A 25,467-nucleotide genomic window follows, 5' to 3' on the forward strand; every position below is an offset into this window, starting at 1 on the left:
TCACCGCAAAATCTACGGGTAGAGCTAAAAAATTCAAGCTCCTCGGGTGCGGCCATAGAGTTACATTAGAAATGCCCATCCAAGAAGGCTCAAGGTCATTGGCCACAGATAAAATTAAGTCAAATCATGTTATATCTACCATAGCTTTGATTGGTCTGATCATGTCAACATCATACTTTCAAAATCTTAGCTAGCAAACTAGACAAGTCATGCATCACGTCGACAATCTACTGGCAAATCCTTTTCAATCCATATGAAGAGAAAGTATAAAGAAAACATATTGGTGCTCATTGGACATAAACATTACACAGGGAGTTGGAAATCACAAATTCAACAATGAGTGGTTTGGAAGGAATCAGTGGCTAACTGCAAGCGTTGCAAAGCAATCACTAGCCTGCTATTCAGTGGAATGGGTGTGTGGTCCAGGTCTGTGTTTAAAGGTTTCTTTTCCAAGTTTAAAAAGATAAACATTCAACACAATGGGCCAGAAAAAGTTGAATACATTGGCCATGCTGTCAATCCAGCATGATTTATGCCTTGTTCAAAACAACTGGAAACTCGGAACTGGGAAATCTCAGACTTCAATAAGTTCTGAAAGCATCATAAATCCAGAGAATGCCAGACTTTGATGCCAAAGTTTGATGACAAACATGGCCCACAAGAACAGCCGAGCCACCTTCCAGTTCAAGTGAGCACAGCACAACAAGGTGCGTCCAAAAATGTAACATGCCAGGGAGATATGTATACTGTAGCTAAGAACGTAATACTAAGTGTACTTTGTGTAGTAAGCTGTTCGTAGCCCATGTGCCTCACTGTAATAATTTGGTGCCTTTCACCCTCATAACTTCACCTACCCTTGGGGAATTATTTTGTAGTACTATTAAAACTTTATATGAATGGGAACAGTTCCATTAAATTTAAGCATGGCACTTCTCCTAGATTTGTTTTGAAAAGAGGAATTAGGCAAGGTTGACCAAGTTCGCCTTACCTCTTCCTGCTTGTAACCCAACTTCTTACAAGTTTTGTTAAATCCAGCGATATAAAAGGGATCTCTAATGCTGACAGATATTATCATAAGTCAGCTTGCAGATGACACAATCCTCTTTTTGAAAGATGCTGACCAGATTTCTAGAGCAGTCGATGTGATAAATATTTTCTTCTTGTCTTTGCCTAAACTTTAATAAGTGTGAATTGTTTGCTGTTAAAGACTGTGTGATACCTTCTATATGCAATATTCCAGTCAATGAATAAGTAACATACCTTGGGTTTACCATATCTAAGGATCAACAATTTCAATTTCAACAACATCAATTTCATACCTATTATTGAAAAAAAATAAAAGAAGTTGAATCATTGGTTGGTTGCAGAGGGATTTATCCTTGAAAGGTAGAGTAGGTAGTATTGCTTTCTAAAGCTGAAGGTATCTCCAGACTTACTTATGTAGCCCAGTCCCTACATCTTGACAACAAAATAGGTAAAGCGGTTGACCAGATGCTTTTCAACTTCATCTGGAAAAGTCATACACATTACATTAGGAAATATGTCGTTATGAACACAAATGAATATGGTGGTCACAATTTTGTAGGTTTTCCAACTTTGAATAATACTTTTAAGATGAATTGGGCTAAACACTTCTTAAAGAATCCAACTTCAATTTGGAATTTCATCCCTCATTATATCTTCTCCCGTTTTGGTGGCTTCATTGTTATGTTACTTTGTAACTATAACATTGATAAGATTCCTACAAATGACCTGCTTTTCATAGAGAAGTATTCTTAGAGTGGTCGTTAATATATAAACATGTTTTTTTCCCCTGCATAGGTATTTCATTTGGAACAATAAGGATATTTTGTATAGAAAAAAAGTATTTATTTTTTAAGAAAAAGTATTTATTTTTTAAATAATTATAGCCTGTTTGTGAGTCAACTGTTTAATGCAGAAGGATTGTTACTCAATTCTGAGGATTTATTTTATTTTTATCTCTCTACAATATCCCTGTTACACCTAGAGAGTTCACCATAGTCTTTGATGCTATTCCATCTTGAACTCTCATGTTGTTTAGAGGTGTAACCAGACTTCACCTTCTTGACCTTCCCTCGCTTAGTCCAGTTGATTCTCCAATAGGAGAAATGTGTTTCTCCTTGCTCCCTCAGAGCAACAGATCTATACATACTTTATTTCAAGGGGACATTATTTCCATTCCTTATTTCACAACTTACTGGAATACATTCATCAATGATATTTGTTGGAAAATGTCTGGTTATTACCACACAAATACCTGCTTGTTAACAAGGTCAAAATAGGTTTCTTACAGAATGATCCATAAGTATTACCCTGCGAATCATTACCTAAAGAAACAAAATAAATACATTAATATTAACTGTACGTTTTGTGTTGAGCATCCAGAAACTGTTTTGCATTTATTTTGGCATTGTCTACATGTATAGAAATTATGGAAACATATTCATAGTGATATTCATAATTGTTAATATTCTTGATGTCTTCATTTTTTTATGGGAGAATGTGCTGCTTAGTTTCCTTAACTATAAAAAGGATAAAGAAAAATTATAATTGTTCCTAATTTCATGGTATCCAATTGGTACTAGTTACAGTCTTGTCTCATCGCTGCAACTGAAAGTGAAAGTCACCCAGTAAAATACTACTTGAGTAAAGTCTAAAAGTATTTGGTTCTAAAAATACTTAAGTATTAAAAGTCAATGTAAAATTATAAATAATTTCAAATTCCTTAAATAAAGCAAAGCAGAAGGCACCATTTTCTTGTTTTGAAAATGTATGGATAACCAGGGGCACACTCCAAAACTATGCATTTGTGTTTAGTTAGTTGCCAGATCAGAGGCAGTAGGGATGACCATTTGTTCTGTTGATAAGTGCGTGAATTAGACCAATTTCCTGTCCTGCTAAGAATGCAAAATATAATGAGTACTTTTGGGTGTCAAGGGAAATGTATGGCGTAAAATGTACATTATTTTCTTTAGGAATGTAGTGAAATGAAAGTAAAAGTCGTCAAAAATATAAATAGTAAAGTACAGATACCCCAAAAAAACTACTTAAATTAGTACTTTAAAGTATTTTTACTTGAGTACTGTACTCCACTGCTGATGCAAATGGTTGCCCAATCAGGCAGGCTAGATGCAGTTCATTCGAAATGAACATGCATTCAAAACGCCAGGCTTTTGAGCGGTTATTCAAACAACATAGGCACTGCAGTTTACAGCCTAGAGTTTTGTACTCACATGAACTACCTATGATCAACTTCATTTCGTTCTCTTTGTAAATTGACTGGATATATTCACTGCGGTATGAAGCCTAACATTGAGTTGATGAATAATGGGCTAATATGCATACGCTTCTAACATAGGCTACATGTTATCTCCCAGCCTGTCTGTCTTCATTGTTCTGTAGTGCAATTATGCACCTGGCCTCCCCGGCTGCCATGGTTATTCCTTTTAGATCTTGTGGAGTTCCAGGAAAAGATCACACTACAAAAGCTTGTTGGACCCTTATTTCGATTTATTTAGCCTACTAGCCTATAGGAGGAGAGATGCAAGCTTGTTCTTGCTTGCTGAATGTAAAATAGGCTCCAGCATTAACGGGCTGAGAGTTGGAAAGGAGAAACCTATATGTTCCTATAGTAGGCCTATCTTAACACCGGGTTACATCCTGACAAAATAGACCTTCACCATGAGTGGCCTGCTAATGTACCTTTCGGGACCTTCTAAACTAAGGAGGAAAGACCCAAACTGATCCAAATGGTTGCATAATGAGGCCTAGACTGTTGGCCTATGCAGCTTTTCATCATGAAACAAAACAGGATGTGTGCGTGGTTATTAAAATGACCCAATACATCACTGCAGTTTACAGCCTATGAACAATAATTGTGTATTCACTTGATAATAATTGTCAAAAAACGTAGGCCTTATCAATTAGTGAAGCTTGGCGTGCCCAGGGACCACAGAGTGCAATTTTGTTAATTTATTTTTCTTGCACTTTGCCAGGTAAATATTTAGCTTATAGTCCTAATATTTAACCAATGAATAGCCTAATATGTAGCTAATATTTCGCTTTTTCCCTCGGGGTCACATCATTAGCCTCTCTCTTCCAGCTGCTACCGTGCGCAACAGGCGATAGACTACGCAAGCCTCTCCACAATAGGCAATTCCTCTTCTCGTGAAATCCCAGGAAAAGCTATCGGCTACAAACGATATAGGACATTTATTAATATATGTTTTAATACTAGGCCTAACAGCCTGTTCGGGGAAAGAAGCAGGCTTTGCTCTTGCTAATTGCTGAACGTATAACAGGCCTACAGCATAGAAAATGCACGTCGGAAATCACTTGCAAACCACTTGAGCAACGAGGCCAATACATCCTGTAAAAGATGCGCTGGCTAATGGGCGTCTGTTGTTGAATTGCTACATTTAAATACGAGTTACTATATTTTCATATAGGCCTACATGTACATTTAAGTATTATTTGCAGTTGTCACTATGACAATGAAGACACCCTGAGAGCACTGAACGGTCTGCACCAGTATCTCAGTATCTGTGTGTTAGAGAAGATGTGCGTTAGGATGCATTGATCAGTTGATTGACAGGTGTAGGGCTGTTGAACGATACATCAGAAGCTTTCCTCCAAACGTTCCTTCCTCCAACGTTTTATAGTTATGTAGCCTATAGTTTATCATTAGAGTTATCGTTATAGTTATTGACTTGGTGGATGGCTCAGGCCTTAACTCTGACACAACACAACTAATTATCACAACAGAACTAGCCTACTAGTAAGTCTAGCTGAAGTTAGCGTTAGCGAACTTGAACGAAATACATAGAAAATTACACCTGTACACTCACATTTATAATTGTTTACTTGGCTTGTATACTCTATAAATTGACTCTTTCAAATGATTTACTCTGTTGTTTGGCTTTGTCCATAGCAATGTTCGAAAATGAGGTGGATGCATAGAGATCCTATTAAATTACTAGAGGGGCCAGAATGGGGTGAAAATGGCAGCCATTGTTCTAATTGGAATGAATGTCAGTAGAGGCATAATCCTAAATTGACTTATGCAGGAACATCAAAGTAAGGCATGTGATAGATCAGATATTGTGTATTAGAATGATTGTTAAGATACAATATTTTCATATAATTATAGATTCAGTTCATACAGGTTTTTACTAATTTTCTGTATAAATAGCCTGTAACATACATGCAAACAGACCATAAATGTCTCAATTTCTATTTTCTTGTAAAACTCTGGGTGCTATTGTATGATACAATATGATAGTTGTTGCAGTTACAACTTGTCTATGTCCTATCATCAACTGATTTCATCCAGTGTCTGGCTGTGGATTGGCTGCATTGTTTTAAATGGAATGTTGGCATATTGGCAGTTAATTAGAAAAAGTTATGTCTCTAAAACTGTCAGGCTAGCTAACAAACATTGGCATACAGTGCAGATGAATACTTCAAATTCATTAGTTTAGACAGTATCATATCACAGCACTGCAAGGCATGGTGTAACAACTCCAGGACCAAAATGGTTGACCTTCATACCGTCTTAAGATGGTTCATGTATGCCTAATAAATCCACTTGAGACTGGCATTACGTTCATAGGCTATAACCCCCTTCCCTAATAAACCTTGATAAATGATCCAATAATCGTTTAAAAAATCATAGCCTATTCATTTATACAATAATGTTTATTATAATGGATGACATAATTAAGGAATTAAACGTCTGATTTGACCTTTTATTCAAAAACAGCTTTTTCACTCACTGCACCCCCCCCTCCAACTCCCGCCGCATCCCTCAACGTTCATCCTCGCAATAAACACCATTCATTCTCACGTCTCTTGCACATGCCTCGCATAAAGAGTCCGTCCACCGTAACTACTGCCGAAATTCAGATTACAGTACAGATCAAACATAAGCAGAGTAAAGTTTGTGTCAAATATCTATATGATATGCTTCCCGAAAGTTATTTTATATTTGCATGATAAAAAGAGGGATGTGCGTGTTAAGTCTGCAGAGCAGGTCCAGGTACATAATTAGCATAGTATTCATTTTCACAATATTAGCCTACATATCGAAATGCACATACTGTAATTATCCTACATGTTTTTTTGAAAACAATATTGCATTGAAATAAGAGTTATTTATTTCATGTTTACACAGAAATGTAGGCTACTCGGTACAATGCCAGCTATGCCCAAATCAATAGCCTTGAGACGATTTACCTCAGCAAAGTATGCAAATATTCCTAGCGTGCATCAACTGTGTTCAGGTAGAGACTACTAAAAAGCTGTTAATAACTCAACATTTTATTTTAAATCCGATTTTTTTCAAATCCGATTTGGTCAGGTTTCTTAACTTGGCATGCCTCTCTCTCTCGCGCGCTGCTGGTCTCACAAGTGGTAGATGATAATAAACAGATGGAATTGATCTTAGCCTAGAAGACAGAGGAAGCGCTACAATCAGACAGACCTCCACATTCATCAGTTAATAAATGCACTGACTTTGCTTCTGCTTTCTATGATGCTCCAGATACAACACATTTTCTTATCCCTTCAGCAGCAATTGGTTAATGACCATGAAGGCAGTTTGCTTAAAACCAGGGTGCTGTGCATTTAGTTTTGCAGATATCAATGCAATGGTTCTGCTTTATGATTTCATGCACACACGCAAATACGCACTCGTGTACACACGCGCATACACAGTAAGTATTCCCGAGCTACTTGCCTCTCCTCAACTTTTGCCGCACAGTTCTTCTTTACTGACAATACACTTTACAACCAGTGTGCAAATCAGGGGACATTTCAGGATTCAGACCAAAGATAAGAAAAGTGTGTGCTTCTGCATGTATGTGTGTCTCTTTGTGCACAATGTGGAGAAGTGCAACTAATATCCGAGGTTACTCTCTTGTTGTTTAACCCATACGTTTTGTTCACTCTGCATTGTTATAGTCTTACAGAATCTCCCTAATCAACCCATCATTTAATTAATGCCACATGTACCCCAAAGCTGTAAATTCATGCATTTCAGTATGTGGTTCTGGTTTGTCCGTGAACTCGATCTCTTCCTTTATCATCATTCTGTGTTGATGTGCTGCCGATGGCAAAACCCCTCCATCATCTGTGCATCTAGGTCATTTGCTTTCTAAACAGTACGTACAGAAACAACTATAGACACACACACCTTCTAATGGTTTTTAATATGGAGGAAAATCATCTTTGTGTATAATTTAAACACGTTTCAGTAGGTTCAGGTATGGATTGAACTAACTTTGCTTCTTGAAACTGGGGTAGAAATAGTGAGTCATAAACCACTGTTTGATGACTATCACCTAACTTTTGGGCTGTTATATTATCATTACAAGGCTCCTCCTGCAGTACACTGAATCATTTGATGAATGATGCATCCATCACCTAATTTAATATAGAAAAACGTTGCATTTTAGGTCATTTCTGTAAACGTAACTGTATTTGCTGCTCATGAATCATTCTGTATGTACGTTTGCATCTTATGATGAACAAAAGTATGTGGACAACTCTTCAAATGAATGGATACGGCTATTTCAGCCACACCATTGCTGACAAGTGTATAAAATTGAGCACACCACCATGCAATCTCCATAGACAAACGTTGGCAGTAGAATAGCCTGTACTGAAAAGCTCAGTGACGTTCCAACAAGTACATTTGTCAAGTTTCTGCCCTGCTAGAGCTGCCCCGGCCAATTGTAAGTGCTCGTATTGTGAATTCGAAACATCTAGGGGCAACAAGGGAAGTGATAGAACACACAGGCTCACAGAATGGGCCACTGAGTGCTGAAGAGCGTAGCGCGAAAAAAATGGTCTGTCCTCAGTTGCAACACTCACTACCGAGTTCCAAACTTCCTCTGGAAGCTAAGTCAGCACAAGAACTGTTCGCCGGGAGTTTCATGAAAGTATTGTCCATGGCCGAGCAACCACACACAAGCCTAAGACTACCATACGCAATGCCAAGCTTTGGCTGGAGTGGTGTAAAGCGCAGTGGAAACTCGTTCTCTGGAGTAATGAATCACGCTTCACCATCTAGTAGTTCGATGGACACCAAAAGAACACTACCTGCCCGAATGCATAGTGTCACTGTAAAGTTTGGTGGAGGATGAATAATGGTCTGGGCTGTTTTTCCTGGTTCGGGCTAGGCCCCTAAGATCCAGTGAAGGGAAATCTTAATGCTACAGCTTACAATAACATTCTAGACGATGCTGTGCTTCCAACTTTGTGGCAACAGTTTGGCGAAGACCCCTTCGTGTTTCAGCATGACAATACTCCTGTGCACAAAGTGAGGTCCATACAGAAATGTTTTTTAGAGATCGGTGTGGAAGAACTTAATAAAGGCTAGGGGGCACTATTTTCACGTCCGGATGAAAAGTGTGCCCAAAGTAAACTGCCTGCTACTCAGACAAAGAAGCTAGGATCTGCATATAATTGGTAGATTTGGATAGAAACCACTGGGAAGTTTCTAAAACTGTTAGAATTATGTCTGTGAGTATAACAGAACTTATTTGGCAAGCGAAACCCCAAGGACAAACCATCCAGGAATTTTGTTTTTTGAGGTCACTCTCTTTTCAATGTGTTTTCTATGGGGAACTAGATTTCTAAGGCACTTGCTTGCAGTTCCTATCGCTTCCACTAGATGTCAACAGTCTTTAGAAATTGGTTGAGGTTTTTCCTTTGAGAAATGAAGACGTAGGGCAGTTCAGAACGAGGGTCGAGTGAAGTGTACTGTTGAGGTTGGGGCGCGCGACCTGAAAGCTCGCTCCACTTTGTTTTTATCTGCAATTGAACACAGTTTATTCCGTCTTAAATTTGATCGATTATTTATGTTAAAAAAATACCTAAAGTTGTATTAGGAAAGTTGTTTGAAATGTTTGGATCAAGATTACAGGTAATTTATTAAATGTTTGATGGGGTGCTGTCCTCAGATAATAGCATGGTTTGCTTTCGCTGTAAAGCCTTTTTGAAATCTGACACTGTGGCTGGATTAACAACAAGTTCATCTTTAATCCGATGTATAACACTTGTATGATTTATTAATTATTATTATGAGTATTTCTGTTTTTGAATTTGGCGCCTGCTATTTCACTGGGTGTTGTCAAATCAATCCCGTCAACGGGATTGTCGCGTGAAGGGATCACTAAGAAGTTAACTGGCCTGCACAGAGCCCTGACCTCAACCCCATTGAACACATATTTGGGATGAATTGGAACACCGAGCTAGGCCTAAATCGCCCAACATCAGTGCCCGACCTCACTAATGCTCTTGTTGCTGAATGGGATCAAGTCCCCGCAGTAATGTTCAAACATCTAGTGGAAAGCCTTCCCAGATGAGTGGAGACTGTTATAGCAGCAAAGGCGGGAACAACTCCATATTAATGGCCATGATGTGTACCAGAGATGCTCACATACAGCATATGTTAGCTCAACTACATAATGATATTGAAGTGCTTGTCATCATCTGAATGGTCTTGATTACTTCCCTTAATTGAACAGTACACTAGGATTCTACATGTTTTATCATGGCTTTGAAATGACTCACTCTTTTAAAAATATATATCATATTGAGATCTTCAGCATCAGTATTTATATACTGTTTAATCGCGGCAAAATCCCCTCAGCTGTTTCAGCTGCCCCTCACCCCCCACTCGCTTCTCACTCGCAGTGTTCTGTTCCGTCCTAGACTTTGGAATTTGCTGTTGCCATGGCAATGGAATAGAGCACGCTCTCTCGCTTCTTTCCTGTTCCCTCTTGCTTTATATATCCCTCTGTCTCTCTCTAGGTGAAATGTGGAAACGGATCAGCTTCTTTCCTTTCGGGTTGGTCATCGCATAATGTTCAAACCCAGTTGTATTAATGATTCATCTTTTTTGTAAGGTTAAGAAAGACCATTTTACTTGGCTTCCCTCTCACATCACATTCATTTATTAAATCCTTTCTTTTTTTCTTCTTATTCTTCACCCCACAGGAGCAACGCTGAGACGCATGCCATGGTCACTTACTGAGAAGAGGGACGAAACCTCGAGTTGTGGATCCACATTCACATAGAGACAGAGGTAAGTGAGAAGGGGAGGAACACGGGAGCAGAGAGAGAGAGAGAGAGGGGAACGAGAAGAGAGGAAACGAGAGAGGAAGAGCGGTCTATGGATGTGGCTTGGACAGAGGGGACTCTGAATGCGCACTCTTCACTGACGAGGAACAGCAAGCTGCAGACATGGAGGCAAAAGGCAGAGGCATGCCCCAAGGTAACACACATTTCACTAGAAACACACTTCACCAAACGCGCACACACACGCACACACACTTAACGTTAACACTTAACCAAAGACAGCAGATGCCTGGATTCAAAAGGAAACAATATGATTTACCCAAGTAATTATTCTGTAACTAGACGAGACAGTTATACTGAAGTTTTCGTTTTTTTCCCTTCTCAAAGGGCTTTTGTATTTAAACAATTACAAGTCATCAGAGAGACAAAGAACTGATAATGCCTTTCTAATTGTCCCTCTGGGATTAATAAAGTCTTATTGAATTGAAATCGACACACCAGGTTTTGGACATCCAGGTCAATAACGGGTCAATTGTGGCATATCGGTTGTTTCCTTTGAAACACAGACACACCCACACCATTCAAGAGGATACTCTTGATTTGTAGCTTTTCAGGCATCTTTTCCATTTCACCAGCTCTTCTCTTTCTCAATCCCTCTCTCTCCTCCCCCTCTCCGGCCCAGTCATGGTGTGGTGGGAGAAGGGGATCCAGGTTGTCCTCACCACTTTGGGGGCGTTTGCAGCCTTTTCCCTGATGGCGGTGGCCATTGGGACGGACTACTGGCTGTACGCACGGGCCTTCATCTGCAACAGCACGGCCAACTCCTCCCAGGACGACCCCAACAACAAGGACAAGAAAGACCCCGGTGCCCTCACCCACTCTGGCCTCTGGAGGATCTGCTGTCTGGAGGGTAAGGGGAGGTCTAGATGTTTGTGGGGAGGGGGAGGGGTGATGGGGGAATCAGTGTATTTCCAGGCTTTTGGTGGGGTCAGATGAATGCCTCAGTGTGTGTGTGTGTGTGTGGGGGGGGGGGGGGTGGATCACTGTGTTTGGCTCGCGCGTTTATGTGCACATACATGCATGTGCAGGTGTGTGTACAAGAGTGTGTGTGTTGTGCAGCTGATGAGCAGCTCAACCATGAAAGACACGGTTCGACACAGTGCTGCCTGGAGTGCATTTAGAGGACATCCAGTGGGCAGTGGCAGACAGTCAGGAGAAAAAAAGGCACATTTCAAGAGCTGCTTATCTAACATGATCTAACATTAGCATTTTTACCCTATTGTCATCTGCGAGAAACTAGTCTTGTCGAGAACCATGCGTGACAATGACTTGATTTTGAAGGTTTGGCTTCGTGAGACCAGCGAATGCTAAAGAGGCAATTGTGATCGACCAATTCGGTTCAGTCTTATGTAGCAAATTTGAAATTGTGTTTATTTTATTTTTACATTGGATACAGGTAGACACTCAGAGCTAGAAAATGGTTTATCATACACTACAGTTGAGGAACAATGGGAATGTAATTCTGCTTTGAAAGTTGATAAACTTGTAACCTCACTTTTGAGAAAATGGCCTTTGAATGTTTTGGTGCACCTATTGAAGAGCTCTTTTTTGTTTACACCTATTCAGCATCGTTCACACCCTCTTAAGCTTTAGCCCCACCCGTCTCTTTAAGGGTTGATCCGAGCGTTCTGTCCAACAACAGCAGTCGGGCACCCAAGCTAACTGGCTAACGTTGGCTAGCTTGGTAGCTACTTCCAGACACAAATTAGAGAACAGCTCACTCTGACTATTTTACTCGCCCTAGCAGAGCTGGTTAGGCTGTTTTTATGTTATCCAGAGCCTTGGTAACTTAGACGAAAGTGCTCTGAAATCGGAGTAGATAACCAGAGCGAATTTACCAGCTACGTATATCAACAGTTGTCGCAGTGACATCGTTAACATTCAATTGAAATGGTTACGTGCATAGTGGATTCTTTTGTTAAGACATGTAGCTAGCTAAACAGTGAACCATAATCCCAACTCATGACGTTACTACCCTGCATGAATCTGCAGGTAGCTAACCAATCAGGTTCAATGTTAGCTAGCTAACATTAGGCTATAACTAGCAAAGCAAATGGCTCTGAGATACAAATAATATTATTACACAGATCATAAATGTAACGTTAGCTAACTAGCTAATAGTACACTTTAACTTGAAATGAAAATGACTTTCTGACTAAATTCGAAACGTGTAATATCAGAAAATGTAGCTAGCTAGACTATCTTACCCATATACATGGATGGATGCTTCTCCCTCTCTGTCACGGATGCCACGGTTGCCCTTAGTTTGAAAATGTAATCCAGAGTGTTTTCTCCATTTCCTTAGCTACTGTATCATACTCTAATTCCACCATGCATTCCACTGATTTCAAAACTCGGTCCTCAAGAAAGTGGAGAGCAACACTTATGCAGTTCTATTATGCAATATATATATATATATGTAAACTACATTAGACAGAATTACCTACACATACTTCTAGGGGAGGCAGTGTAGCCTAGTGGTTAGACCGTTGGACTAGTAACTGAAAGGTTGCAAGTTCAAATCCCTGAGCTGACAAGGTATAAATCTGTAATTCTACCCCTGAACAGGCAGTTAACCCACTGTTCCTAGGCTGTCATTGAAAATAAGAATTTGTTCTAAACTGACTTGCCTAGTAAAATAAAGGTAAAAAAAAAAAAATACTGACCAGCTTAAATAGATAAAAGCCTGCTACATGGCAGACCAATCCAGACTCATCTCTCGGCATGTCAAGCCATTCATTATCTCAGCCAATCATAGCAAGCGGGAAGGTTGCTGTCTTTTTCTGTGGCTAAACCAACTAGGCTCGAAATTTAACAATTTTATTCGTATTTACAGATGGCATGCTGTACATGTTTGATATTAAGGCACATGGTGGCGCATTGGTTAAGGGCGCTGTACTGCAGCGCCAGCTGTGCCATCAGAGACTCTGGGTTCGCGCCCAGGCTCTGTCGTAACCGGCCGCGACCAGTAGGTCCGTGGGGCGAAGCACAATTGGCCTAGCGTTGTCCGGGTTAGGTAGGGCTTGGCCGGTAGGGATGTCCTTGTCTCATCGCGCACCAGCGACTCCTGTGGCGAGCTGGGCGCAGTGCGCGCTAACCAAGGTTGCCAGGTGCACGGTGTTTCCTCCGACACATTGGTGGGGCTGGCTTCCGGGTTGGATGCGCACTGTGTTAAGAAGCAGTGCGGCTTGGTTGGGTTGTGTATCCGAGGACAGTATGTTTCAACCTTCGTCTCTCCCGAGCCCGTACAGGAGTTGTAGCGATGAGACAAGATAGTAGCTACTAAAAAAAACAATTGGATACCACGAAATTGGGGGGTAAAATTAAAATAAATAAATAAAAGATATTAAGGCACATGAAAGTTGACATGTTCCAGAAGAGATTTCTGCCCAAAAATGCGTTTAGATTTTTTTTTAAATGTCTCTCCTGTGAAATAGTGACGCCTAGTTTCCTGTAACGAGTCAGAAGTATGAGTGATGAGTCATTAGTTATAGTCTGATGGAGTGGGACTCCATTTGCTACCTACAGTAAGTGATAGACCACAAAAGAGGACAACAACAGCCATTATATATAATATTTGTGGCAGATGCTCAACATACTGATTACAGCTTCTTAATTATTAATGAAGTCTGTTGTCCTCTTCAGAGTACAAAGGGTTGTTTGTGGTTCATTTAACTGTCACAACCGACTTGAAAAGGGATTCAAATGAATACTTAATATGTCCATACACCAAGCCTCAGATATCTGTCCTGTCCTGTTTCTGTCTCCAATACTCTCTAATACCCATCTCTCTCCCATATTTCTGTATTTCTCTCTGTCCATCTCTGTTTTCTCTCTCTGTCCGTTTTTCTCTCTCTCTCTGCCTATCTCTCTCTCTCTCTCTCTGCCTATCTCTCTCTCTCTCTCTGTCCATCTCTCTCTCTGCCTATCTCTCTCTCTCTCTCTGTCCATCTCTCTCTCTCTCTCTGTCCATCTCTCTCTCTGCCTATCTCTCTCTCTCTCTCGGCCTATCTCTCTCTCTCTCTGTCCATCTTTCTCTCTCTCTCTGTCCATCTCTCTCTCTGCCTATCTCTCTCTCTCTCTCTCGGCCTATCTCTCTCTCTCTCTGTCCATCTTTCTCTCTCTCTCTGTCCATCTCTCTCTCTCTCTCTCTCTCTCTCTCTTGAATAAGGGTTTCAAATTTGGGAAAATGACACTCTCTAATTGTTTTATATTTTTGACAGGAAATGCAGCTCCGTCTCAGGTTCTGCTGTTGTGCAGTGGTTGCACAGCCTTTCCTCTACAGGGAGCCAGGTTTTCTTGTGTCTACCCTTCTCAATGGCAAGGCTGTGCTCACTGAGCCTGTACTTTGTCAAGGTTTTTCTAAGGTTTTGATCAGTAACCATGGTAAAATATTTAGTCACGGTGTACTGTCGATTTAGGGACAGATAGCACTTCATTTTGCTTTGTGTTTGTGTTTCCCAATAAGCAATATAGTTTTGTTTTGACTGTGTTGTAATTTGGTTTATCCTGATTGATTGGATGATCTGGTCCTGAGGCTTCAGTGCGTTAGTTGAGCAGGTTTGTGAACTCAGCCCCAGGACCAGCTGGATGAGGGGACTCTTTTTCTTTGCTCAGCTCCTGGCATTGCAGGGCTTGGTAATGATATGAGAGGGGGTCACTGTATTTGAGATGTTTCCAAAACTTAATTGCTCTTTTTTTGAGTTGTTATTATTAGTAGATATTGGCCTAATTCTGCCCTGCATGCATTGTTTGTAGTTTTCCTCTGGACATGTAGGAGAATCTTACAGAACTCTGCATGCAGGGTTTCAATGGGGTGTTTGTCCCATTTGTTGAAATCTTGTTTTGCTAGTGGACCCCACACCTCGCTGCCATAAAGTGCAATTGGTTCAATGACATATTGAATTAGTTTTAGCAAAATTGTAATAAGTATTTCAATTAATTAGCTTTTTAATGGCATAGAATGCCCTGCATGCCTTCTCTCTCAGCTCATTCACTGCCTCATTAAGGTGTCCAGTTGAGCTTATTTTTAAACCTAAGTAATTGTAGTGTGTACAGTACTCTATATATTTTGTACCAATTGAGAACTTTGGTTTAATTCCCTGAGATCTGGATCTTCTCTGGAAAATCATTATTTTAGTATTTTTGGGGTTTACTGTCAGGGCCCAGGTCTGGCAGTACTGCTCTAGCAGGTCCAGGCTCTGCTGTAGGCCATGTGCTGTGGGTGACAGCAGGCATAGGTCATCTGCGAAGAGTAGGCATTAAACTTCTGAATTGTGGAGATTAACACCAGGGGCTGAGGATTTTTCTAGAATAGTGGCCAATTCGTTAATGTAAATATTGAAGAGTGCAGGGCTCAGATTGCAACCCTGGCGGGGCGCCCCTAGTTAAAGAATTCAGTTATTTTCTTACCAATTTTAATGCTGCACGTATTGCCAGTATACATTGATTTAATTATATCATATGTTTTACCCCCTACACCACTTTCAATAACTTTGTAGAATAGTCCTGTATGCCAAATAGAATCAAATGCTTTTTGGAAGTCGATAAAGCAAGCATATATTTTGGTATTATTTTGGTGGACATGTTTATCTATCAGGGTGTGTAGGGTGTAAATATGATCAGTTGTGCAATGTTTTGGTATAAATCCAATTGGGCTTTACTCAAGACAGTGTGCTTATCAAGGAAGTGTATAATACTACAGAAAACCTTCCCCTGGATACTGTTCACACAAATGCCTCTGTAATTGTTAGGGTCAAATTTGTCTCCATTCTTAAAGATTGGGGTTATGAGTCCTTGATTCCAGATGTCAGGGAAATAACCTACACTCAGGATCAAATTAAACAGTTTTAATATCGCCAATTGAAATTTTGCACTAGTGAGTTTGAGCATCTCATTTAGGATGCCATCAGGTCCACATGCCTCTTTAAATTTGAGAGCCTGAAGTTTCTTATAGAGCTCCTGGTCAGTAATTGGGGAGTCCAGTGGATTTTGATTGTCCTTTATAGCTTTTTCTAATCCATTCAACTTCTCATGAATTGGGCGTTGTTCTGCGTTTGTGTCAATTTGAACGGTCTGGTTGTCACGTTCTGACCTTAGTTCTTTTATTATGTCTTTGTTTTAGTATGGTAAGGGCGTGAGTTGGGTGGGTTGTCTATGTTTGTTTTTCTATGATTTGCTATTTCTGTGTTTGGCCTGGTATGGTTCTCAATCAGAGGCAGCTGTCAATCGTTGTCCCTGATTGAGAATCATACTTAGGTAGCCTGGTTTCACTGTTGAGTTGTGGGTGTTTGTTTTCCCGTGTCAGTGTTTGGTCCACACGGTACTGTTTCGGTTGAGTTATTACACGTTGTCGTTTATTGTTTTTGTTTCAGTGTTCACGTTTCTTATTAAAAATCAAGATGAACACTTACCATGCTGCGCTTTGGCCCTCTCCTTCATACGACGACCGTTACATTTGTAGAGTGTTTTAAAATGGGTCGTCCACGTGTCACCATTTTGTATCGCTAATTCCTCTTGTTTAGATTTTTTTTCTCCAATTTTGCCAGAAGTTGTGTGTGTTTATGGACTCCTCAATTAGTGTCAGCTGCTTGCTGTTGTACTGTGTTTTTTTGGTTCTGAGTGCACGTTGATAGAGTTTTAAAGTCTCACAGTAATGAAGGCGTAATTCACCATTATTTGGGTTTTTGTGCTTTTGGTTGGATAGTGTTTTTTCCTTATAATTTTACAATCTGCATCAAACCAGTTGTTATCTGTGGTCTTTTTTGTTTTGTTTTTTATCTATTTCAATTTCAATTGTGCTTCTTTTGCCGTTTGCCTGAATATATAGTTGATGTTTTGTACTGCCAGATTGATGCCCTCTTTATTGTGAGTGAGTGTGGTATCCAGAAAGTTATCTAAGAGTGTTTGGTTATTTTGGTTCCAGGTTGCTTTGTGGTATTCTTCTGTGCTGTTTTGGGCCCATCTGTATGAATTGCTGATGTTGTATAGCTTACTGGGCTGTGAATGTGTGGTTGTTTCCATGTCTGTTCTTTTGAGGAACAATGTAATTTGGCTGTGATCAGACAGAGGTGTTAGTGGCTTGAGAGTGAATGAGCTGAGAGAGAAAGGGTCAATGTCTGTAATCATATAGTCTACTGTACTGTGGCCGAGGTGATCAGTAGGTGAATCTTCCCAAAGAGTCCCCCCGTAACCTACCATTGACAAAGTACAGTGTGCTCGTTAGATCAGGTAGTGTTCCTGTACGCACATTTGTGTCCCCACAGATGAGCACATTTCCCTGGGCCTGGAAATGACACGTCTCTTCCTCAAGGGTCTCTCTCTCTCTCTCTCTCTCTCTCTCTCTCTCTCTCTCTCTCTCTCTCTCTCTCTCTCTCTCTTCTCTCTCTCCTTCTCAGGGCTGAAGAGAGGAGTGTGTTCTCAGATCAATCATTTCCCGGACGATGCAGACTATGATCAGGATGCAGCAGAGTATCTCCTGCGTGAGTAAGGGGACGTGGGATGCAGCAGAGTATCTCCTGCATGAGTAAGGGGACGTGGGATGCAGCAGAGTATCTCCTGCGTGAGTAAGGGGACGTGGGATGCAGCAGAGTATCTCCTGCGGGATTAAGGAGACGTGGGATGCAGCAGAGTATCTCCTGCGGGAGTAAGGGGACGTGGGATGCAGCAGAGTATCTCCTGCGTGGGTAAGGGGATGTGGGATCCAGCAGAGTATCTCCGGCGTGAGTAAGGGGACGTGGGATGCAGCAGAGTATCTCCTGCAGGAGTAAGGGGACGTGGGATGCAGCAGAGTATCTCCTGCGGGAGTAAGGGGACGTGGGATGCAGCAGAGTATCTCCTGCGGGAGTAAGGGGACGTGGGATGCAGCAGAGTATCTCCTGCGGGAGTAAGGGGACGTGGGATGCAGCAGAGTATCTCCTGCGGGGGATGTGGGATGCAGCAGAGGGGATGTGGGATCCAGCAGAGTATCTCCTGCGTGAGTAAGGGGACGTGGGATGCAGCAGAGTATCTCCTGCGGGAGTAAGGGGACGTGGGATGCAGCAGAGTATCTCCTGCGGGAGTAAGGGGACGTGGGATGCAGCAGAGTATCTCCTGCGGGAGTAAGGGGACGTGGGATGCAGCAGAGTATCTCCTGCGTGAGTAAGGGGACGTGGGAGGCAGCAGAGTATCTCCTGCGTGAGTAAGGAGACGTGGGATCCAGCAGAGTATCTCTTGCGTGAGTAAGGAGATGTGGGCAGTGGGAGGATGTCACTAGAAAGATGTGATGTCGAATTGAAAAGAAATGCTGGGAAACAGCATTAGTGAATGCCGAGGTACAAGGTTAAGAGTTAGCTAACTCAATCAGTATCTCTCATTTGCCGGAGGGAATTATAACAAAGGAATAGGATATTCCAATCCAACCAGAACATTGGTTGGAATAAGAATGTAGGATACATTTAGTCATTTATGAAAGGTGTTACAAAATAAAAGCTTAGTGTGGTATATTACTCTACCCCAGATGGTGACAATGTCACATACGCAGCCGGAAAAGCAAGGGTTGGAACCAGTTCAGGGAACAGAATCAAAAACTGGAAAATAACACAATTATCTGAGTAACGGAGCCCGTGATCTATACTGTTCCAGAACGGAACCGTTATTTTGAAAAGCATGGGAACCGGTTAATAACATTCTTTTACATTCCGGACATTGTTTTTCTTCCAGTCCACAACAAAGCCCCTGTGTCACTCAGAAACATATTCCAGCGTCTGCCTGGCAGCTGGACATCTTTACCAGGGGGTGTACGTGTGTGTGTAGGCTACCTGCATAGGTTACTGTAGCCACCTGATGACGTTACAAGCATGGTTTCAGAAATTGGGGAGATATACTATAGTTACCACATTGGCTTTATTAAGTACAGAAAGGTAAGATGTGTTTTTAATTCTAGTGCTGCTCTGCACACACAAGCGTGTTAGCTAGGTACGTTTGCTCTGGTCCAACATTAAACCAACTCAGAAGTTCAAAGACATTCAAGTTCCTCCATAGAGCTGATCCTCCGTAGGTATAATTCTGTGGGCGTAATTCAGATTCCCAGCGCTTCAAGGAAAGCTTCCTCCCCTCCTCTCTTGCTTTGTCCTCCCCTGCAACATTTCAGTTGCATCTGGCGCCTTACACTGTGACTGGCAGCACAGTGTGTCTGTGTTTGTCTTTCATTATGATTAAAACCATGCTGTTACGGCAAAATATAATTAGCTCTTTGTGACTTTCCTATACAGATTAAATCGCTTACCTGCTCGTTTAGCTGCACTGATTGGTGAAGTAATTTCATCTACAGCTAAATGTAATTTTCCCCCAACTATTTTAGAGGTTTAAAATGGAACAGAAAGGAATAATATAAACCGGTACTTTTTGGGGAGTTCAAACCGGTTCAAACCGGTTCAGAACTTTATTTTGCTGGTCGGAACAGCGGAACGTAACTTAACAAATAATGGTTCTGTTCGGAACGAAACGAGTGGGAAATAATTTGGGTTTCTACCCCTTACAAGTCACCTTCACAACTTTATCTTTAATCATTCATCTTTAATACACGTATTTGCTAAGCTCAGCAGGTTACGACACAATAAGTTTAAAGTCGCTTCCAGTATTATCAGAGGATAGGATCTCCTATCTAAGCAAAGGTCCAAGTAGAAGATACCCATAGGCATAGATCCAGGCTCAAATTACCCTTCCCAAATCACAACTATAACCATTCACCACTGTCAACAAGAAACTGACCTTAGATCAGCAACTAAGGAACATTTCACCACCTTCCGTCTGCAGGTGTGGTCCGAGCCTCCAGTATCTTCCCCATCCTGAGTGCTATACTCCTCCTGATGGGAGCGATATGTGTTGCATCCAGCAGCTTCTACAAGAGCAAGAGGAACATCATCCTAGGAGGAGGCATCCTGTTTGTGGCTGCTGGTAAGGCGCCGGCGTCTTGTTCTTGACAGTTTCTCTATTACTCAGTACACATGGGGCTGGTTTCCTGGACACAGATGAAGCCTAGTCCTGGAGTTCAAATCATGCTCGATGGTGTCTCATACGCCCCTTTCTCTTGTTATGATGGAATGCCCTACTCTGCCTTAAATGTTCTCAATGGTCTCTGAACTCGGAAACGAGTGTTGTTGTTTTTAATTGGCTAATATAATTATCCCCATCATTTCATCCATCATTTCATCCATCTATGATATTCACTTTTGTGTTGTTTTTCCCTCCCCATAACTCGTTTCATGTTAATGATGTTGGTTGCGGCTTAGAGTTCCCACATGTAAATGAGATTTTTTTACATTTAATTTGGCAAGTCAGTTTAAGAACAAATTCTTATTTACAATGACGGCTTACCAGGGAACAGTGGGTTAACTGTCTTGTTTAGGGGCAGAACGACAGATGTTTACCTTGTCAGCTCGAGGATTTGATCCAGCCACCTTTCGGTTATGCCCAACGCTCTAACCACTAGGCTACCTGCCACCACATACAGTATATCATCCCTTGAGTGGAGACTCAGGTCAATGAGGCACAACACAACAGAAGTAATAAATATGGTTTATTTAGTAATATGCCATATATTACCTCCTAAGTGGAGATATGGGTCAATGAGACATAACACAAGAGAAGTAATCAAGTTGAGACGGTTCGTTTAGAGCCATTCCCCCACCCCCCTATGGAAAAGCTCAGAGAAAATCAATGGCATATTATACTGAACAAAAACGTAAAAAGAACACAGCAGGCAACAATTTAAAAGATTTTTACTGAGGTTCCAGTTCATATAAGGAAATCAGTCAATTGAACTACATTTATTAGGTCCTAATCTATGGATTTCACATGACTGGGCAGGCGCGCAGATTTGGGTAGGCCTAGGAGGGCATAGGCCCACCCACTTGGGAGTCAAGCCCACCCACTGGGGAGCCAAGCCCAGCCAATCAGAATGAGTTTTTCCCCACAAAGGGGCTTTATTAGAGACAGAAATACTCTCAGACGATCCCACAGGTGAAGAAGTCAGATGTGGTGGTCCTTTGCTGGGCTGGTATGGTTGCATGTGGTCTGTGATTGTGAGGCCGGTTGGACATACTGACAGATTCTCTAAAACGACGTTGGAGGCGGCTTATGGTAGAGAAATTAACATTCAATTCTCCGGCAACAGCTCTGGTGGACATTTCTGCAGTCAGCATGCCAATTGCACGCTCCCTCAAAACTCTGTGGCATTATGTTGTCTGGCAAAACTGCACATTTTAGAGTGGTGCACCTGTGCAATCATCATTCTGTTTAATCAGCTTCTTGATATGCCACACCGGTCAGGTGGATGGATTATCTTGGCAAAGGAGAAATGCTCACTAAAAAAGCATGCAAACACATTTGTGGTCAAAATTTGAGAGAAATAAGCTTTTTGTACGTTTGAAACATTTCTGGGATCTTTTATGCGTGTATTTTGTTCAGTGTATATTCGAGTCTATATCTCACCTTTTTTTTTTTTTACACGTCTCACCTCTGTCTGTCCCCCAGGCCTGAGCAACATCATCGGCGTGATAGTGTACATCTCTGCGGCGCTAAGCGACATCTCGCCCAAGAAGGACGAGGACAAGAAGTGGCATTACTCGTACGGCTGGTCCTTCTACTTCGGAGGCCTCTCATTCATCCTGGCTGAGATGGTGGGCGTCCTGGCCGTCAACATCTACATCGAGAAGAACAAGGAGCTGCGCTGCCGCTCACGCACCGAACTCTTCAAGAGCACCACGCACGCCATGCTCCGCCTGCCCAGCTACCGCTTCCGCCGGCGCTCCCGCTCCAGCTCGCACTCTACCGACCCGCCACGCTCCCCCCGTGACACCTCACCCACAGATGCCAAGAGTTTTGCATTACCGCCGTCTGCCCCGCCTTTCTCTGTGGCCACCCTGCCAAACCCGCACCATGCTGGTGGAGGAGTAGGGGGCGATATCTCCATGTATACCCTGACCCGGGACTCCAAGATGGGGAGTCTTGGTGGCGGCGGGCCCCCCCTCTACGGCACGGTCGACCGGGCCTCCCTCTACCAGCTGCACAGCTACTTCCCCAATGAGGAAGTGGGGGTGATGATGAGCGGTACACTGCCTTCTCTCTCCAAGTCCAACCTCTCTGCGGCGGGCCAGAATGCCGCGGTTGGCGGCACTGCCATTGCGCCCCTGAATACCTTGTCATCCTCCGGTCTTACCCCCCAGCAGCCACCTCTGTCCACTGGCACCATGGAGAGAGAGAGGGGCATGGGCACCCTGGACCGCCTCGGGGGCAAACGGAACAGGGACACTGACTCGGACACGCTGAACAGGAGAACCACGCCAGTGTGAGCCTTGGAGATAGGAGAAAGAGCCATGGAGGTGCAGGGCCATCTCAGTCTGTTTTTGACTACTATGAATATATCTATTCCACTGACGAGAATATCAAATGTATTATTAACAACAGTATTGAGTATATATTCATTTTGAAATGCACAATATATCTATAGTTGTAAACTTTGAATTGTCTTATCATTCCGAGTGCTTGATTATCATAGCCAGGTTACAAGACTGTAAAGATGGTAACTTCTTGAATATTATCACATTGCTGTTGTTTCTCATAATCGTAAATGAAGGGTAAATTTGTACATTTTGAACTATGATTTTTGTATTTTAAAGTTTTCATTGATTTCTAGCTCCATCACAATTAAATCTGATGGCGTCATGCAGGAAGCATGTGCGCAAATTATGAGTGTAATATTGTATTTGTATTTTATTTTAAATATATTTTATTTTATTATTATTAATAATAATAATATTGTTACTATTATTGTTATTATTGTTATAATTATTGTTATCATCACATTTTTAAGGCTATTGTTTTTGTTTGTTATTACAGGTATAACCAACATAGCCTAATCTGTGTTTTTTATTCTTCATGACAAGTGTATTAGATTATAGGCTTTATTTTAGTGATGGTATGTACTGTATTCTTATTGTTCTTCTCTAAAGCAGTGATTCTCAACTCGTGGGTCGGGACCCAAATTTGGGTCACGGGAGGTTTTGAATGGGTTTACCCATTGTAACTTCTTGAATATTATCACATTACTGTTGTTTTTATTCTCGTGTCTGAGTATAAAATAAAATAATTAAAACATTTACTTAAACTAAAAACCAGGTAGAAAGTGATGAAATCGTTTAATCTCTGAACTATTTTTCTTCAATTAAGAAATGTAGAGCTAGCAGCACTAATTAGGTTTGGTTGATTTTGTGGAGTCAAACAATCAAGTTTATTAACATTCTTCATCAAGAATATGTGTAAATTTGACACATTTTCTTTGACGTATAATTGCTACAATTACAATCAATATGGAATTCAAAATAGTTTTCCAGATTGCGTTTTCACATATTTTCTTTTGCAATGCAAATACTGGGTCACTACTGAGACAACCTGGTTTAATTTGGGTTCCGAGGAAAAACCAGTTGAGAACTACTGCTTTAAAGATCCTACCTTGGGGTTAGGGGGCTGAGAGCCTGTGATCCTGTGATCATAATAAATTATATTTCTACTCTAATACACATTCATCAAACTAAGGACATTTGTGATGGGTAAGCAATACAACATTCTGAGCCTCAAAAATAAATACAAAATAAAACAAATATATTCAATAAAGTTATATATGAAAATGTATTGTGTGGAGTGTGTTATTTGACATCTAAACAAGATGGTAATAGTACAAATGAATGTAAAAATGTTTGGAAATTAAATGGTGCAAATTTTTTCCATTCATATAGCTGGATCTACTATAACGACACAGGGAGAGACCCAGATGCAGACACAGGAGGCAGATGGTGCGAGTCTCTGACATTTATTAAAATACAAAGGGCAGGCAATAGGCAGGTCGAGGACAGGCATAAGTTCATTAACCAGGTCAGAGTCTGAAAGGTACAGGGCGGCAGGCAGGCTCGAGGTCAGGGCAGGCAGAAAAGGTCGGAACAGGGAGGGATAGAAAACAGAAACTAGGAAAAACAGGAACGCGGAAAAAACACGCTGGTAGGCTTGACGAGACGAACTGGCAACAGACAAACAGAGAACACAGGTATAAATGCACTGGGGGTAATGGGGAAGATGGGTGACACCTGGAGGGGGGTGGAGAAAAGCACGAAGACAGGTGAAACAGATCAGGGTGTGACTTCTACAAAACAGACTGGGATATTGACTCATCTCAACAGATGAACCCCTTTGAGGTGACAAAAAACATGTGTAATGTTTGTTCTATACCTTAACAGGTGACCTTGATTGTCCAGTTGATATTGGGGTCAAAGGTCACAGAAATGAACGCTGAGCTAAGAAAGACACAGGCCCAGAAAAGCAGCAGAATTCCTTAACACATGACTACAAGTACAGTTGATTAATTGAATAATAATTGAATAACACTGAATCTCTTCACTCTTGGGATGGAAATGAAAGTGACTGTTTTAATCTCATTAAACCAATGACTTTAGAGGATGAAGGGAGCTAGGGAGGGAGAGGGATGCACTATTTGTTCAACAGCATGGGGTGCACAGTTCGTGTGATTTAGTTGGGGAGTTTAATTAGTCCTTTCTCTCTGGAGAGCCCTGGGTTGTGTTCAGTAGGGTACACTGTAGCAAAACATTTGAAAACATTTGAGTGTTTCTTATTGGAAAAAGTCAGGTAATGTCTCCCTGTTTCAAAACTTTTTCCCGTACTGAACCATAGTTCCTGGAACAGTGCTATAAATGTAAATGTGAAGAGAAAATACCTCAGGGTAACCTGGGTCAGGTTGGCACGATAGTGTGAACATTTGTAATGTGCCCCTGGTCCCTAGAAATCACCCCGACAGGAATAGGGACCAGTGACATGGACAGGAGACCTGTGATCCCTGCTGGCTCAGTGCGACATTCATAACAAGTTAAGTTAAGAAGTGGTGGGGCTTCCTTTATTTTGGTAATGTCAAGAGAGGCCAGTTCTTCTTAATACATCTTGATTCTTGCTGACACACACACACACAAAAGGTCATAACACCCATGATCACCATTACCATCACACACACACACACACACACACACACACACACACACACACACACACACACACACACACACACACACACACACACACACACACACACACACACACACACACACACACACACACACACAGGCTACACACACTTACATTGCAAACGCATTGTAAACTATTAGACACATTCACGTCACTTACCCACACTAAAAATGATTAACGTGTTATATATACAGCTTTGGCCAAGAGTCAGGTGTCTAGAGACGGTTGGTTCGTGTT

The 25,467-nt window shown here is 41.5% G+C and overlaps 1 protein-coding gene across 1 annotated transcript; it reads left to right on the forward strand.

The window, feature by feature from the left end:
* The first annotated feature begins 9,803 nt into the window (after positions 1 to 9,803).
* LOC115128344 (voltage-dependent calcium channel gamma-4 subunit-like) lies at positions 9,804 to 23,831 on the forward strand. The gene is made up of 6 exons (XM_029658113.2): positions 9,804 to 9,874; positions 10,024 to 10,300; positions 10,787 to 11,014; positions 17,562 to 17,645; positions 19,960 to 20,100; positions 21,679 to 23,831. The coding sequence occupies exons 2-6, from the start codon at positions 10,270 to 10,272 to the stop codon at positions 22,494 to 22,496; spliced, it is 1,302 nt and encodes a 433-aa protein (XP_029513973.1). The 5' UTR covers positions 9,804 to 9,874; positions 10,024 to 10,269; the 3' UTR covers positions 22,497 to 23,831.
* The last annotated feature ends 1,636 nt before the right edge of the window (positions 23,832 to 25,467 follow it).

Source organism: Oncorhynchus nerka, linkage group LG4 (genome assembly GCF_034236695.1).
Source record: "Oncorhynchus nerka isolate Pitt River linkage group LG4, Oner_Uvic_2.0, whole genome shotgun sequence".
NCBI lineage: Eukaryota > Metazoa > Chordata > Actinopteri > Salmoniformes > Salmonidae > Oncorhynchus > Oncorhynchus nerka.